The following is a 17,224-nucleotide window of genomic DNA, read 5'->3' on the forward strand; positions in this document are numbered from 1 at the left end:
AAGCTGCCATCAGCCTTGGGGGAAATCCTTGGAGAGTTAAGGGGGATTTGTGGTTGGAGGCACAGAGGCCTCCTTCAGTCCAGGTCAAGCATCCATTTCAGTTTTCTTTTCTTTTATTTGGCCACGCCATGTGGCACGCGGGAATCTCAGTTCCCTGGCCAGGGACTAGGGAGCCCTTGCTCCTGCAGTGGAAGAGTGGAGTCCTAACCACTGGACCATCAGGGAATTCAGGCATCCATTTTAATGGTGAAGACACTGAGGCTCAGAGGGTTTGAGTGATGGACACTTACCTCTAGCCTGAGGCCTTGTAGCCTCTTGCTTCCACATTGGGCTGCCCAGGAAGGCCCATCCCTCAACATTTCCAGCCTCTGAAGTTGACAGGATCCCTCTTGATTCTAGTTACTCATCCCCTCCAGCTTCCCAGCCTCCCAGCCTCTTACATGCTGTTGTTTTGGAGGGTCTGAAACACATCCATTCCCAACACACCTACGTGGTATCATCTAATTCTCTTTGCAGAAATAACAGCTTTTAAAAAAAATAAGCCAGACAGCAAAAGAATGACTAGATTTTACGGAAGATTGGGAGAATTCAGAAAGGTGCCAAGAAGAAAATAAATCACCTACCATCCCACGCTTTCCCAAGCCTTACTCTTGCCAGACATCACTAGCTGATTGCCACCGACAGTGTGAATGTTCTCGGCAGACAGAAGTAATCGATTTGGACTGGTACGAGTAGGAAGCCTGTCCTGTTTTCTCCTTTGAAAGACTTCTTGTTTCCATCTTTCTTTTTTCTTTTAACATTTTAATGTGTCTCCAGTCAGCGTGTAGTTGCTAATCGGAGCACATCTAATTCGTTAGTGTTTTGTTTTCCCCCAGATGATAATGGCTGATGATGGCACATTACTAAAGAAGGAGGGTTTTGCCTGGAGTTTATCCTTTTGACTTTGAGCTGTGCCTGTGTATGAGACACACGTGTGTGGGTTTTCCCTCTGCAAACGGGGCACTCCCACGTAGGTGCTTCGTTTTGGAACCTGGTATTTGAGCCTTGCAGACTGTCAGTGTTTGCTGCGTCACCCACTTCCCCTGACCCGTGTCTTGCTGTGTCTCCTGCACTGGAGACAGACACGCAGGTTGTGCCTTTTTCCGGTTTTCTCTGCTAACACATGGGCTTGGTCGTCTCATAGGGAAAGACGGCAGGACTGGGAGATTGGGACAGGGTGGGGCGCCCTTTAGCTGAACGGGTCACTTCTTGGTGGCCACTGGCCCCAGGAATGCCTTCTGGCAGGACAGGGACTGAGGGCTGGGAGAGGACGTGGGAGGCTCCCCGGGTGGAAGAGCAGCACCGGGCAGGGGCTCTGGGCCTGGGTCGCTGTGTGGGTCACACCGCAGTGGGGTGGGTGCTCATTGGCCTGTCTTCTTCTGCAGGATGTTGGGCTGCTCGAATATCCGCACCACCCCCGTGACTACACCTCCCACCTGTCGCCCGGCTCCATCATCCAGCCCCAGCGGAGGAGGCCCTCCCTGCTGTCTGAATTTCAGCCCGGGAATGAAAGGTGAGTAGGGGCTTGCGCATCCATTGCTCAGAAGGGGAAGTGGAGGCCTGTGCTGGTGGGGAGCTTGTGGGGATGGGAGGTGTTAAATGGAGGTGTGTCAGCCTGTGACTGGGGCAGGGCTGGAGATGGGCAGGGAAGAGCCATGTGGCCCCTCGGACTTCCCGCTGTGGGCCCGCAGGGGTCCCTGGGTGTGTGGCCCAGGCAGAAGGGGATGACCACCTACAAGTGGGGGAGCGGGGCTGGGTTGCTGATTTGGAGGGATGTGCCTGCAGCTGGCTTCACACGGGGAGCTCCCTTCCCCTTCCCTCCCATCTTTGTCATCATCCCTTTTTCTCTGAGTCTTCTTCCATCCTTCAGCTGGCAGACAAGGTCCTCTGGGCCTGCCTTGCCTTTGTGAAATCCAGGTGGGCGGGAGCAGGCCACGTGGCAGGTGGGGACCCAGCAGGGCCAGGGCTGAGGCTGTCAGGACAGGCCAGAGCCCTGAGAGAGCCTGAAGATGCCTGAGACAGTAATAGCACTCATTGCTAAGAGTCCTGAGCTTTTTTATTTTTTGCTGTGCCTTGTGGCTTATGAGATCTCAGGTTCCCAACCAGGGACTGAACCTGGGCCACGCAGGTTCACCTTAACCACTAGGCCACCAGGGAACTCTTGAGAGTCTTGAGCTTCTAACACGTGATGAACTATTATATTATAGGCTGTGGCTGCCCACAGGCACCTAGACAGACAGCCTTGCCCGCAGGGAGCCCATGGTCTTAGCAGGGGAGATACAGCAAACACCCAGGATGACTTTAAAATGGGGCAGGCGACTTATTTCCTACTGGGCGGGGAAGGGCTGCTATTTGGCTGGAGTGGCTGGGAAAGGCCTCTCAGGGGAGAGACACTTGGCACTAAGTAGCCAGTCATTCAGAGAGCCATTTGGAGAGTGGGGTGACCAGCCATTCGGAGAGCAGGGTGAAGGCATTTCAGGTGAAGGGAACAGCATGTGCAAAAGCCTGGAGAGGGGAATGTCCTTGGACTGTTCCAGAGAGGCAAGGAGGTCGGGTAGCTGGGGTTAACAGGTGATTAGGGATCCAGAGGGTAAACTTCACAGAAACCAATGGGAGGGTTTCGAGCTTTGCTGGGCAGGGAGATGGCTGTTAGGAGGAGATGCCCCGGGCACTAAGACAGGAAGGAGAAGAGCTAACATGGAAAGAGCTGGTGTGTGTGTGTGGTCCAGCTTAGCCAGTCAAAGGCCCTGGGCCAGGAATGCAGCAGGCAAGGTGAACAGGTGCCAGATCAGGCAGGGTGGGGGGTGTGCATCTGGATTCTTATTCTGAGTTTATTGGGGGAAAAAAGTATGAACCTGAAAAGCATTTCAGCAGGGGCAGCATTTGGACTGTCTGGTCAGCAGCAGTGGCTGGAGGTGGACGCTAGGAGTCCTGGGTCTGCTGTGTGTGCTCAGGCAAGGCCATGACCTCCCTGGGCCAGTTTCCTTCTCGGTCTACTAGGGAGGAGGGCTAAAGAGAATTAGTCACAAGTGATTAGGCTGGACAGCTCCTATCTCTGCGTAAGACTGCTGGGCTGAGTTGAGAAGGGGGCAAGGCCAGGTTGAACAGCCAGAGTGCTGGGATAGACTAGTGATAATCTGCTCTGGGTGAGTGATGTGCAAATAGCATCACGTGTGTTAACATCTGTGTTAGACCCACAGTGTTTTTCAGACTTTCCCTATGAATCACCCAGGATCTTGTTTCAATGCAGAGTCAGATTCAGCAGGTTGGGATAGGACTCAAAAGACTGTGTATTTGTAATCAGCCTCAAGAGGGGCTGATGCTACTGCTCTGGGGACCACACTCAGGGAGCAGGCAGTCACCAGGACCTTCTCTTGCTATAAAGATCGTCAGTGAATGCTGACTCGGAGGAAGACAAATCTGTGTTTGAGTCCTGCCTCGCTGTGCGCCCTTGCGCAGATGGACACTCCTTGCAGGGTGGAAGAGGGCGTGGCTCATGGCCGTGCTCAGCAAGGAGGGCGGCAGATGTGATGTCATGTCCCGCCCCCACAGGTCCCAGGAGCTTCACCTGCGACCTGAGTCCCACTCGTACCTGCCTGAGCTGGGCAAGTCAGAGATGGAGTTCCTGGAGAGCAAGCGCCCTCGCCTGGAGCTCCTGCCTGACCCTCTGCTACGGCCCTCGCCCCTGCTGGCCGCTGGCCAGCCTGGGGGCTCGGAGGACCTGTCCAAGGTAAGGCTTGGCCCCCAGCTGGGAGCTGCTCCGAGGATTTGGGTGATGCTGTGATTGGGCGGGGTGCAAGGAATCGGGTGGGTGTGTCAGGCTGGGAGGAGGGACTGAGCACAGGGTGTGCAGAGGCTGGGCAGCGAGAGGAGGGTCTAGGGATGAGCTTGGCTCCATGGGCTGTTTCTTGGCTGGAGAGGGACATCTCCCCTACCCCCGTTTTCTGCCCCCAAGTGTTTCCCACCCTTGGGGACCATAGTGCCCTGGAGGGCTCTTGCATTTCACTCTTCTTTAATCAGAGAGTCAGCTGAGATGGAGGGGGAGAATGTGCATAGGTAAAGCGCCCATAGTTTGCTGCTGGGAGAGGTTTTCTGCCATTCCAGTGAACCCCAGGACCGACCCCTAGAAGCTCTTTTGGTCTCCATCTAAATGGAGGAATCGCAGCCAGTGGTTCAGACGCTTCTGTCTCCCAGGGTCAGCCAGCTGCCTCAGAGGCTGTCATTTCCCTGCCACTGCCTAGGGTGCAGCAGGGACCGTGGCCAGGTGACACACTTGTCCTTGGCCAGCTGCACGATGGATGTCCTTTCTGCACGTGCTGAGCAGTGTCATCATGGTCTTTCATGACCACGGGGACACAGCTTAGCTCATTAACAGCTGCCCAGCTGCTGAGTGAGGTCAGTGCTCTTCTTACTGCAGCGTCAGCGGGGTGGGTGGGGACTGGGAGCCAGTCCAGGGGAGGGAAGTGGTCCACTCGGACCTGCTGGATCTTCTTCTCTGCCTGACACTGGATGGGATTGAATAGTGAGATTTCAGGCTGAGGCAGGTTCTTTAATAGGGGGACTGGCAGGAAACGGGGTTCCTGGGTTGGTCATGATGATGATGATAAACTAACATGGGTGGAGTCTCTGCCTGTGGGCCGGGTACATTTGACTGTCAATTCCATTGTGCCGTCTCAGTTGGATGAAGACTGATCCGCGATCATCTTTTTAAAATGTATATATTTTTACTGAGCTGCGCTGGGTCTTAGTTGTGGCATGTGGGATCATTAGTTTCAGTATGTGGGATCTAATTCCCTGACTAGGGATTGGACTCATGCCCCCTGCACTGGGAGCACAGAGTCTTAGCTGCTGGACCACTTGGGAAGTTCCTATAATCACCTTTTATATAGGGGACCGCAGGCTGAGAGAGCCACTCGCCGGCAGTCACTGGAATGTGAGAAGTGGGCCCTGAAGCCCACATGGCCCAGGTCTGCCCAGGATGCTATCCCCACCTTGGGCTGTCCCTCTGGCCCTTCGAGCCTGCCATCCTGCCATCCCCTTGCTGGCATCCTCCTCTTAGATTCCGTGACCCCTCAGCCTCCTGGGAGGGATGTTGCTGTTGGAAAAGCTATTCCCTGAAGAGGGTCTTGGGTAGTGGGGGAGCGGGGTGCATGTGGCAGGGGACACAGGGCCATAACCAGGGAGGCTTGATGTCCTCCCAGAGGTACCAGAGCCTCGAGTGGGCCATGCTCCTGTGCTCACATCTGGCTCTGCCTGGAGTATTGGCTGGTGCGGGTCTCTGGTCAGCCCCTATCAGGCCTCTGCTGCTTGCCTTATGGCTCTGCAGAACTGGGCTCCAAGCCCTCAGGCCTGCGGGTCCTTCTGAGGGTCTCTGGGCCTGACAGGGGCTCTGTGTGTCCTTCTGCTTATCCCTCTGCTTCTTAGAGTGCCCCAGGGTGCTTCCTCTCCTTCTGGGAGTCTTTCTCAGTCTCTGCTTCTGTCTCTGTGTCTCTGTCTCTCTCTGCCTGGATGTGTGTGTATCTGTGTGTCTCTGTTTCTCTCTCTGTCTCTGTCTGTTTCTTCCCTTCCTGGACCTCATGGGTGTGGGGGAGTGATGGGCCCAGTGTTGGGGCCTGGCTGGACCAACTCCTGTAATTGCTCCAGGCTGTTAAGAGCATTTGGAAAGTATGAGCGCATTTTGGGCAAGGGAAGAAGCCAGGGGAGAAACACAACTCTGAAGGAGTTCAGATGTTTTTTGCGTCTGTTGTGTGGAATTTAGCTGGATGCGTGAGATAGGAATTTGATGGGATTTTTTTTTTTTTTTTAAACAGCACTGCTCCCTTCCCCTCCGGCTGTGTTCCTTTTTCATATAAAAATGTTCTGTTTTATAATGCTTCCCTGCCCTCAAGCCTCTGGAGTCCTGTGGCATCAGAGGCTTCCTTTGAACTTCACCAGACTTGGTTCTGGGGACTTTAGAATCATCACAAACGGCACCGTTTCTGAAAGTCTCTTTGTCTGTTGGGGCCCCGTTGGCTGAAAGGGACAGAAAACCCACACAAACCTGGCTTAAGCAGGAGTCCTGGCTCATATAACTGAAATCCCAGCATTGTTGGCTTCAGGCACAGCTTGATCCAGGTGACATGTCCCTGGGTTCCTGTCTCTGTCCGTTTCTTGGCTCTGCCATCTTGCATGTGGTCTTGTTAACAAGAAGGCAATTTGAGATTCCAGGCCTTCCTCTTCCCACATTCAAGGTCAACAAAAAGAGCTTTCCCTGTGTTTCCACATTTCCAGACAAGAACTATTTATCTCTCTGCCTTTGGGTAAGCCCCTGCCTGTCCTGGAATCCATCATGGTGACTGGTGGAGTGGACTGTGGGTGCCCGAGCCTGGCCCTGCCCTTTCCTGGGTCTGAGACGGAGGAAGGGGGAGCCCCACGGGGTCCTCTCCAGCCCTCAAGGCTTTTGCTTACCTCTGTGTCTGTAATTTTACATAATGAGCTTTTCTGTTCCACGTTGGCCTGAATTTTTACGCCAAGGGCATCTGACGGGGAAAACGGTGCCAACTGCTACCTAGCGACTGGTAAGGGTATTGGATTATTATTTTCCTCCTGCGGGTTTGGACTGAAATGAAGGCCAGCCGCCACCGGGAGAACCATCTGGAGGCCCAGTAGCCGGCCTCCCCCAGTCTCATTCCTGGAAAACTCAGCACCACAGAAAGCACTCTTTGCCCTCTGGTATGCATCTTCTAGTCAGATGGAGGTGAAATTCACATAATATGAAATTAAGCAGGTTGAAGTGAGCAAATCAGTGGCATTTAGTACATTCACAGAGTTGTGCACCATCTCTGTCTAGTTCCAGAGAATTTTCATCATCCCAGAAAGAAACCGTGACCCATCAACAGCCACTTCCTCCTCCCCAGCCCCTGGCAACCACCCGTCGGCTTTCTGTCTCTATGGATTTACGAGTTCTGGATACTTCATATCAATGGGATCATCCGATATGTGTTTTATGTCTGGCTTCTCTCATTCAGCATCATGTTCTTAAAGGTTCATCTGTGTTGTACCATGGGTCTGTACAGCACTCGTTTTTATGGCTGAATCATATTCTATCATATGGAGAGACCACACTTTGTCAGTTGATGGGCCCGTCTGTGCAGTTTTGCTGAGAATAAAAGCCAAGCCCGCACCTTGAGGAAGAAACCATTGAAGAAGACAGCTTTTCCCCATCAAGACTTTAAGAAAAAGTTTCCAACAACTTTTCCAGTAGTTCCTGGTCATTGCCAACTGCTTCATCTGATCCCTCTGCTGCCCTTGTCAGCTTTGGGAACGGAAATCTTTTCCCTCATGACATTTTATTTACAATTTTTTATTTCTTTATCTGGCTGCCTGGGCTCTGCGTTGCAGCGTGTGCTCTTTATTGCAGCATGTAGGCTTCTGTAGTTGCCGTGTGCAGGCTTAGTTGCCCTGAGGCACGTGGGATCTTATTTCCCCGACCAGGGATCGAATCCAAGTCCCCTGTGTTGGAAGGCAGATTCTTTACCACTGGACCACCAGTCTTGCTCATGTCATTTTGAGAATTATCCCTGAATTAGATGAACTGTTTCGGGGTGTCCTGGCACTGAAAGCCTCCTGTCCACAGTTCTTGTTCTCACCCTGCTCCTCTCCCTTCCTTCTTGGTCCTGGTGGAAGATCAGAGCAAGGCAGGAGAGATGTTTCCTACAGCAGGTAATAGGACTGGGCTCTGGGAACCATGTCACCAAAACCTTTCATCTCAAGAACGCTGAGAAGTGATTGAGGCTATTGGGGGAGACCAGCCAAGTGCTGTGGTGCACAGAGGGAAGGGGCAAAGCTCAGATATGGGTTGGGGGTGGGGGCATGGACGGTCAGTCTGATATGAAGTGGCACACAGGTAGAGTCCTGAGAGGGCACAGCTGGTACAAAGGCCCGGAGTTGCCAGGGTACGTGAGCGGCTTCTAGTTTGGCATCTGTGGGGTCAGAGGCCTGCAGTCCCTGTGTCCCCCAGCTCATCCCTCCTACTGGGGAGCAGTTACACACACACACACACACACACACACACACCCTTTCTGAGTATTTCTCTAGAGGTGGTTTAATTCCGTGCACAGCTTTGCTTCTAATATCAGGGAGTCGTGGACCCTGGAAGGGACTCGCTCTTGCTTTCCTGCCCAGCCACATGGTTCTGAGAGATGAATGAATGTGTGGTGGGGACCTTGTTTCTGCTGTAGGAGCCCCTGCCACCTGGTTGCGTGCTCTGCCTGCTTCTGGAGAGTTCTGATCAAGGTCTTGTCTCTCTTATCCTGAGCCCTCCAAGCCAAAGCTCTATCACTTTGTGACTGGTGACCTCAGGCATGTCATTGAACCTCACTGGATCTTTAGTTTCATCTGGAAAATGGGGAAACCTGTACTTCCACTTCCCGTGTGGGCTGTGACAACTATGTGAGTTAAGAGCATAGTAAGCTCCAATCCTGGCCCTCAGCTTGGGTGTGTAAATAAAGTTTTATTGGCACCCAGCCATGCCCATTCCTGGGTGTCTTGTCTTTGGCTGCTTTCCCACTGCAATGATGAGTGAGTGGTTGGAGCACAGACTGTCTGATCTGCAAAGACTGGAGTGTTTTTACACCTGGCTGTGTACAGAAAGTGTGCTGACTGCTGGCTTAGAGCCACGCCAGACCTGTGCCTGCCAGTTCCTTGCCCCCTCATCTGTGCTATGGGGATGCAGTGGCAGCCCCCAGGAGAACCACAGTCAGAGTTGAGGGGTAGGGTGTGCTGAGTGGAATGCCTGGTTCGGTTTCCTGAGTGTCCCTGAGGAGCATGGAGGGCCACATCAGAGCCATGTCAGGGCCACATTGAAGGACTTGGGGCCTCTTCTGCCTTTTCCCCAAGGGTTCTGGGTGTGTGGAGGATCTGAGAGTCTTGACACCTGCTCTCCCCCACATCTCAGATGGAAATGATAAGGCCAGAGTGATCCCCAGATCCTTGGGCTCTGTGGGCTTCAGTGGGGTCTGTGTGTGTAGGACCGAGACCCCAAGGACAGAAAGGGTAGACTTAAGATGGCACCAGAGGGCTTCCCTGGTGGCTCAGATGGTAAAGAATCCGCCTGCAATGCAGGAGACCTGGGTTCAATTCCTGGGTCGGGAAGATCCCCTGGAGAAGAGAATGGCAACCCCTTCAGTATTCTTACCTGGAGAATCCCATGGACAGAGGAGCCTAGCGGGCTACAGTCCATAGGGTCGCAACGAGTCAAACACGAGTGAGCAACTGACTCACACATAAGATGGCACAGCCTCTGCTCAACTCGAGCTGAGGGGGTGGGGGGAGAGTGGTGCTTGGCAGCCCCGGGGCTGCAGTTGTCCCTCCGAATAATGTGTCCTCTGTCCTCTGGCTGCAGCTGCTGTGGGGGTGGGGAGGCAGCCGCCCGGAGCTACTCCTGGGGCTTCCTCTGCCACAGCTGCTGGCTTGGCCTTGAGGATGGTACAGGGCGGGGGCCAGGTTTGGGGAGGACGGCTCCAGCCAGTGCCTGTGGAGCCCTGAGAGTGTGCCAGGCTCTGAGCTGAGCCCTCTGCACATAGGTACTCATTCAAGCCTCACAGCAGCCAGAAAGTGAGAATGGTCCCATTGTACAGATGAGGAAACGGAGGCAGGTGATATGCTTGTGGTCACGAAGATCCTGGGTGGGGATTTGAACCCAGGGCCACATAGGTGAGTGCTCTGGGGGCAAGGACTGGGTTTTATTTTACTTCCTCCTCACTGTGCTCCCAGCAACCTTGGATGCTCAACAAACTTTCACTGGTGGTGTGGAGCCACTGACTCCCTTGTTTGCTTAACACATTTTTGTTTTGTTTTTATTTTTGGCCACACTGTGTGGCTTGTGGGATTTGATTTCCCTGACCAGGGATTGAACCCAGGCCCTCGGCAGTGAAAGTGAAGGCCTAACCACTGGGCCACCAGGGAATTCCCAAGGTGTATTTTTTGTTTTGTTTCTTTTTTTTTTTAGCACATTTTGGAAAATGACTTCATTACACAGAGAGTAACATTCAGTGAAGGAAAAGCAGAAAAACACTGGTAAATAAAAAGAAGAGGTAGGAAGGAGGGTGGGATGAATTGGGAGATTAGGATTGACATATGTATACTAGCATGTGTGAAAGAGATAACTAGTGGCAACCTATTGTGCAGTACAGGGAGCTCAACTCTGTGCTTTTTGGTGACCTAGAGGGATGGGATGTGGGGTGGAGGTGAGAGGGAGGTCCAAGAAGGACGGGATAGATAGATAGATAGATAGATATAGCTGATTCACTTCATTGTACCACAGAAACTAATGTAACACTGTGAAGGCAAGTAATACCTCAGCTTACAAAAAGGAAAGAGAAAATATCCCCCTTTTCTCCCGCTTCCCCAGTAAATACTTTTGACATCTCTGTGTCCCATTCTTATAGTTTTCTTGTGTTTGTGTATATCTTCTACAAAACCAGATTTGTAGTGTGTATGATATTCTGTAACTTGCTCATTTGGACTAAGAATCGTGAATAAGTGTTCCTGGAGGGTCAACTGAGGCCAGTCCCTGGGATTTGGAGGTTGTGGGTTTTGATGACAGTTCTCGAGGAGTTTGATCTGGAGGGAGGACACAGGCAGGGTAACAGGGTAGGAGAGAGGTGTGTGATGGGGAAAGGGAAGAGGGAGGCCTTGCAGGGAGGCTTGGAAAACTTGCCTGTAGGAAGATAGAAGAAAGGATCTGAACTCTGGAGAAGGCCAGGGAGGGAGCATCTGGCAGGGGACCGGTGAGGGAAAGGCAGGGAGGTGGGATCAGTGAGCAACCTTGTGTCTGGGACGTGGGGGCCGGCACAACAGATGCCGGGTGTGTTGGCACCTGAAGTCATGGCTGGAAACGTTCAGTGTATTCGGGGGGTGGGTGCATCCTGTCCTGAGCCCTGCCTATTTTTTTCCTCCCCTGCAGGACCGCAGCCTGACAGGCAAGCTGGAGCCGGTGTCTCCTCCCAGCCCCCCGCATGCTGACCCTGAGCTGGAGCTGGTACCTCCACGGCTCTCCAAGGAGGAGCTGATCCAGAACATGGACCGGGTGGACCGGGAGATCACCATGGTGGAGCAGCAGATCTCCAAACTGAAGAAGAAGCAGGTGTGGGTGGGTAGGGGAATGGTGGGTCTCAGTTTCCGATCCAGCAGCAGCTGCAGCTGAGCAGATAACATAGTAGGAGTTGCAGTTGTTAGCGTGTGGTGAGCACGGCCTGTGTGCCGACTCATTTTTACGCCCTTTATGTTTATTGGACAGCAGAGCTGTTTTGTGCGGTGCTGCCTATTGGTACTTCCTAATGGAAATGTTCTGGATCTGCCTTGTCCAAAATGGTAGCCACTACCCACATGTGACTGTTGAGCCTTCGAAATGGGCCTAGTGCAGCTGAGGAACTGAATATTTAATTTAGTTTAATTTGAATTAAATGAGCTGTACACTTGGATAACCAAATGTGGCTGCTGTCCTGGATGGCACAGGAATGAACAGCTGTGGGGTAGACAGTTGATTCTCTGTGCCTCCCTTTCCTCATCTATAATGTAAAGGAAAATTTCACATGATTCTGGCCCTGGCTCTGGAATCTGGATGAGCTGGACCTCCTACCTCTGCCTCAGAGCATTCACCTCTCCGAGCCTCAGTTTGCTTGTCTGTAAAATGGGCACAGACATGACAGTACCTCTTAGGGTTGTGAGGAAGGGACAGAGTCACGTGATGAAAAGAAGTCATCATTGTCATTGAAATAAAGGAAAAGTTGACATAAAGAATAATAAGATTAATTTTATAATTTTATTTTTACTTTTTCTTGGCTCTTCTGCTTCTCTCTCTGGCATCTTCAGGTGTCTGCTCAGATGTTCCCTCCACAGAGGAGAACCCCCCCCCCCCCCCCCGACCTTTATAGGAGTTCTCATCACCACCCATTCTTTCTCCTGGGGGTCAGCAAATCCAGCCAGATGTGGCTCAATGCTTATTTTTGTACATAAAGCCTTATTGGCACACAGCCACATCCAATTGTTTACACATTGTCTGTGGCTGCTTTTATGATTCAACCGCAGAGCTGGGTGGTCACAAAAGAGACTGTGTGGCCAGCAAAGCCCAGGATATTTACTTTCTGGGCCTTTATAGGGAGTTGGCTGATCTCGTCACCCTGCTGAATGGTGTCACCATTTGAACGGATGTGTAGTTTGTTTTGTGATGTTGTGGTCTTCTCATGACTACAGTGGAAAAGCGGGGTTCTTCTTTTTTTAAACTTGTGTTTATTTATTTAATTCAGTGTTCGATTGTGCTGGGTCTTGGCTGCTGCGCTCAGGCTTTGTCTAGCTGCAGTGAACGGGAGGCCACTCTCTAGTTGTGTGCACGTTTCTCAGTGCACTGGCTTCTCTCGTTGCAGAGCGCAGGCTTTGGGTGCACGGGCTTCAGTAGTTGTGGGGCATGATGCTTAGATGCTCCACGGCATGGGAAATCTTCCTGGAGCAGGGATCGAACCCATGTCTCCTGCGTTAGCAGGCCAATTCTCAACCACTGGACCACCAGGGAAGTCCAGAAGCAGGGTTCTTCTCTCCTGTTCCCTGCTGTGCTCCTAGCAACACTGGCACAGAGTAGGTGCTCCTTGAAAACTGCGGACTGACTCAGTGTAACTCCTGTCTTGACCCTGGGGGAAGCAGGGTCACACCTGATTCCCTCCAGGTAAGGATGCATGGGCTCCATGACGGACCCAAGGACTCATTCTGGCCACCATAGGCAGTGGAAGGAAGGCTGGTGAGAGACGCTTCCTGGAGGCCAGTTTAGGGCAGTGTGACAGGCTTTGAAAGTTATACAAGGGGAGGGGAGCATTGATTCCAAGAGACCTCGGGACTGTCGCTCGCCTGGGGGACCTGAGGATGGTCCGGCAGCCTGGCCAGTCAGTGAGGCTTGGCCTACTGCGGGAAGTGGGTGGGTTTCCAGGACGGCAACACGCCATGTGGGGAGGCCGGGCCCTGGTTGGAGTCAGCAGTTATGCCAAGGCCAGCAGAGTGCTGGGCCTTTAGGTCCCCCAGGCCTGGCTTCGGGGTGAGGCTGAAGCTACAGGCCGTGTGCACACGTTTGTGACTAAGGCTGGAAGCCAGGTGGCCCAGGGCAGCCCTCGATAGCAAGATTAAAAAAAAAAAAAGAAATTCCATTTTGGCATTTTTCTTTTTTAAATAAAATTCACAAAACATAAAATGACTCTTTATAAGGTGAACAATTCAGCGGCATTTAGTCCGTTTACAGCGTTGTACGAGGACCATTCCATCTAGTTCCAAGACATTTTCATGACCCCCAGAGAAGACCCCTGTGCACACTAGCAGCCACTCCCCTTCTCCCTGCCCCACCAGCCATTAACCTGCTTTCTGTCTCTGCGGATTTGTCTGGACATTTCCTGTAAATGAACCAAACACCCTGTGGCCTCTTGTCTGGCATCCTTCACTCGGTATGCATGTCTTCAAGATTCATCCCTGTTGCAGCCTCTGCCAGCCTCATTCCCTTTGTGGCGGGTATGCCGCTGTATGGATCGATGGTCCACAGTTGTTTATCCGTTCATCAGTTGGTGGACATTTAGGTTGCCTCCACCTTTTGACTATCACGAAGAGTGCTGCTGTGAGCTTTTGTGTTTGTGTTTCTGTTTGAGCACCTGTTTTCAGTTCTTTGGATCTGTATCTAGGGATGAAATTTCTAGGTCCTACAGTAACTCTGTGTTTAATTTTTAGTGTCTCAGGGAGGGTCCCCTTCACTGATTGGTGAGAATCTTCTTCCTGGCTATGCATGCCTTCCATTTCTTGGCGTAGTTTCTTTCACACTTTTTGGAGGGATTTCAATGTTTTTCTGAGGGCTGGTTGTCCTTCTGAAAGCCACCACTAGGGGTCACTGTGGGACTGAGGCAGCTTGGCTCAACCAGCCTGGCTTCAGACTTTCTGCATGGCCCCCCCTCTTGGCTGTATTTTTGAGTTCATAAGGTTTGCTTCATGGTCATGGGCAGGGTGTGCGAGCCTTATGAGCAAAGAACAGTGTTCTCATCTCCCTCAAAGATGCCCTGTCAGATTGTATTCCCCGGGCATTGGCCTCCTGTGTGACTTTGGGCCAGTGTCTTAAACTCTCTGGTTTTTGCTTTGCCCTTTTGGTATAAAGCAGATAACAGCATGCAGGGATGTCTTTTATGGTGTTTGGAGGAGGACGGTCCAATATTAAGACCACAGGGCAGATGACAATGATAATAATGATGATGAGAAGCTGCTCATTAGGTGCTGAGTGCTTTGTGTGCACCAGCTCATTTAATCCTCACATCAACTCTCTAGGATAGAACCTTTTATTATCCCCATTTTCCAGATGAGAAAAGTGAGGCTTGCGGGAGTTCACTTGGGGGTGTTCAGCAACTTCTCAAGGTTACACAGCAAGTAAATACAGTTAGTCCGCTGCATATGAATGAGTTCCATTCCAAAAGCACATTCCTAAGTCCAATTTGTACCTTAGTCCAACAAAGTTACACAGGCTTCCCTGGTAGCTCAGCTGGTAAAGAATCTGCCTGCAATGCAAGAGACCCTGGATCAATCCCTGGGTTGGGAAGATCCTCTGGAGTAGGGATAGGCTACCCATTCCAGTTTTCTTGGGCTTCCCTAGTGGCTCAGACAGTAAAGAATCTGCCTGCAACATGGGAGACCTGGATTTGGTCCCCTGGAGAAGGGAATGGCTACCCACTCCAGTATTCTGGCCTGGAGAATTTCATGGACAGAGGAGCCTGGCGGGCTACAGTCGACGGGGTCACAGAGAGTTGGGCATGACTGAGTGACTTTCGCTATGAGCAACTAACTCTCAACCAACACTTAGCCTGGGTACCCAACTAACACAATCGGGTATATAGTACTGTACTGTAATAGGTTCATAATACTTTTCACACAAATAATACATGAAAAACAAACACAAAAAATAACCATCTGTAATCTTACAGGACCTTGAAAATTACAGTAATTACAACAGCTGGCATACAGGGGCATGCTTGCATCTTTGAAAGTTTGCAACTCAAAGGTTCATGTGTAGGAGACTTACTGTTGTAGAAATAGGGTTCCAGTATGGACAGTTTGGCTCCAGAGTCTCCATAGCCTCTCCTGAGGATGACGGTGCATGTGTTAGTAATGATGGATGATGGGTCACCTTCAGTGAGCCCCCAGTCTGACTGTACATAAATTAACTCATCCAGGAGGCACGGCCATGAGTCCCACTTTACAGATGAGAAAACGGAGGCACAGCGTGGTTAAACTGCTTGCTAATACTCACCTAGCTGGTAAATCACCAAGGCTGAACTTACACCCAGGTAGGCTGGCAGCAGAGTCTGGAGCCAGCCCTGGTCAGGCCCTTCCCTGTGGGAGCTGGGGCCTCTCCAGGGCTTGGAGTCCCTGTGGGTGACTCAGAGGAAATGGTTAGCAGCCTGACTTCCTGTTTGGGGCCACCAGCCTGGCTGAACGAGGAGCCGCCCCCGCTGTTGGGGGAGCTGCCTCTCCTTCCGCCTGCCGGCGTGCTCACCACTACACTCTCCTCGCTCCCCACAGCAACAGCTGGAAGAGGAGGCCGCCAAGCCGCCAGAGCCTGAGAAGCCCGTGTCACCACCGCCCATCGAGTCTAAGCATCGCAGCCTGGTGCAGATCATCTACGACGAGAACCGGGTATGCCCCATTCTGTCCTTCATAGCCCCTGCCCCACCTTTTCCTGCTTGCCCTGTGCTGGCCACCAGGTGGGAGGCAGGTGTCACTGTGAAGGATCTGACTCTCTCCCGGGGCCTCAGTATTCCCATCTGTGAAATGGGCATCCCTGTGACCACCTTCCCACAGATCTGGGTTTGTGAGTAGGAGGGGGAAGGGGTGGCCACTGGAGACCCATCTTGGTGTGGCTGTGGTTTGGACCGTGGCTGGCCTGTGGGATGCAAATGAAAATGCAGGCGTTAAGTCATGGGAGAGCTTCAGGGGTCAATTGATCATTGGGGGGGATGGGTAATCACTTAGGTACTCAGAAGAAATTCCTGTAATGCAAAGACAGTAGTAATATTATTTGTCATAACAGTAACATTAGTTGAACAGCTCCTTCTTTTCAGGTGATGTGCTAAGTTTTTTTACATAGCAGTCGTCAGAGAGTAGGTATGGTGATTGTTTCCAATTAACACAGGGAGAAACCGAGGCCCAGAGACATTAAGTGACTTGTCTAAAGTCACACAGCTGGGAAGTGGTGGGCTTGAGATTTGAACCCGTGAGCTGTCAGATCCCAGGGCATTATTTGTCGACACTGGCCTCTGTTTACACTGAGCCCTGGAAAGGGCTGTTGGGATGGTTGAACATAGAGTCTGTAGCAGACTGTGGAGCCTCCTAGGGATCTTTGGAGGGCAGCTGTTGGGTGTCTGAAGGGGAAGGGGCTCAGGGTACCCAAAGTAGAGTGTCTCACAGGGGGCTGAACCCCCAGGCTGAAGCTGCACTGAAGTGGAATCTGTTATCTGGTGAGGTGGTGAGCTCCCCATTTTCCTCAGTCAAACCACTAAGAGCTCAGCTTCAGTGATTTGCAGTTGACTCTTTTCAAATGTGCTCAGGGCCTGTGGATGTTGAGTCCCCTCCTTGATTTTACAGGAGAGGAAACTGAGGCCCAGAGAGGGATTGCTCCTTGTCTGTGGTCATACAGTGAAGTGTGACAGATAGACTCCTGTGATTCCCCCCTGCTCCTGTCCTTGGCTCCTGACCATGCTTCCCAGCTGTCTCTGCTGTGAGATTTGCCCCTGGCTGCTGGATCAGTGCTTAGGGTCCAGGCAGGCGCTGGAGAGTCCATGGTGTCCCATGGCTTGGATGGCTAACTCTAGAGCCTGGGAACATGTGGTTGGTGCCTGTGGCTGTAGCTCCAGGCAGGAAACTATTGGATCAACTGGTTTGGCTATGCCATCATTTCTTGAAACTGCAATAGATGCAGGATGATACTGAACTTGCTGGGAGCCTGGGAACTGTGTGCCAGGCCTGTCAGGGCTGGTCACCTCTCACACCCTGGCTTCCCATCCAGTCAACCAGTAACGATCAATGATAGGAGAACTAAAGCAGCTGTGTGTACTTTAGCCAGATATCCTAGGTTCGATCTCATCTCTCTATTTTCTGGCTCTGTGACCTTGGGCATATTTCTTAAGCCTCCCTG

The 17,224-nt window shown here is 51.9% G+C and overlaps 1 protein-coding gene across 10 annotated transcripts in view; it reads left to right on the top strand.

Annotated features, from left to right (window-relative positions):
* Positions 1 to 17,224, top strand: part of NCOR2 (nuclear receptor corepressor 2) — a 239,145-nt gene that overhangs the window by 84,920 nt on the left and 137,001 nt on the right. For all 10 annotated transcript variants that reach the window (XM_055550325.1, XM_055550328.1, XM_055550331.1 and 7 more), the window contains 4 exons: positions 1,425 to 1,552; positions 3,592 to 3,769; positions 10,985 to 11,164; positions 15,613 to 15,726. In XM_055550325.1, the coding sequence (XP_055406300.1) occupies positions 1,425 to 1,552; positions 3,592 to 3,769; positions 10,985 to 11,164; positions 15,613 to 15,726 (600 nt within the window). The remainder of the gene's footprint in view (positions 1 to 1,424; positions 1,553 to 3,591; positions 3,770 to 10,984; positions 11,165 to 15,612; positions 15,727 to 17,224) is intronic.

This window comes from Bubalus kerabau, chromosome 16 (assembly GCF_029407905.1).
Source record: "Bubalus kerabau isolate K-KA32 ecotype Philippines breed swamp buffalo chromosome 16, PCC_UOA_SB_1v2, whole genome shotgun sequence".
In the NCBI taxonomy this organism is placed as follows: domain Eukaryota; kingdom Metazoa; phylum Chordata; class Mammalia; order Artiodactyla; family Bovidae; genus Bubalus; species Bubalus kerabau.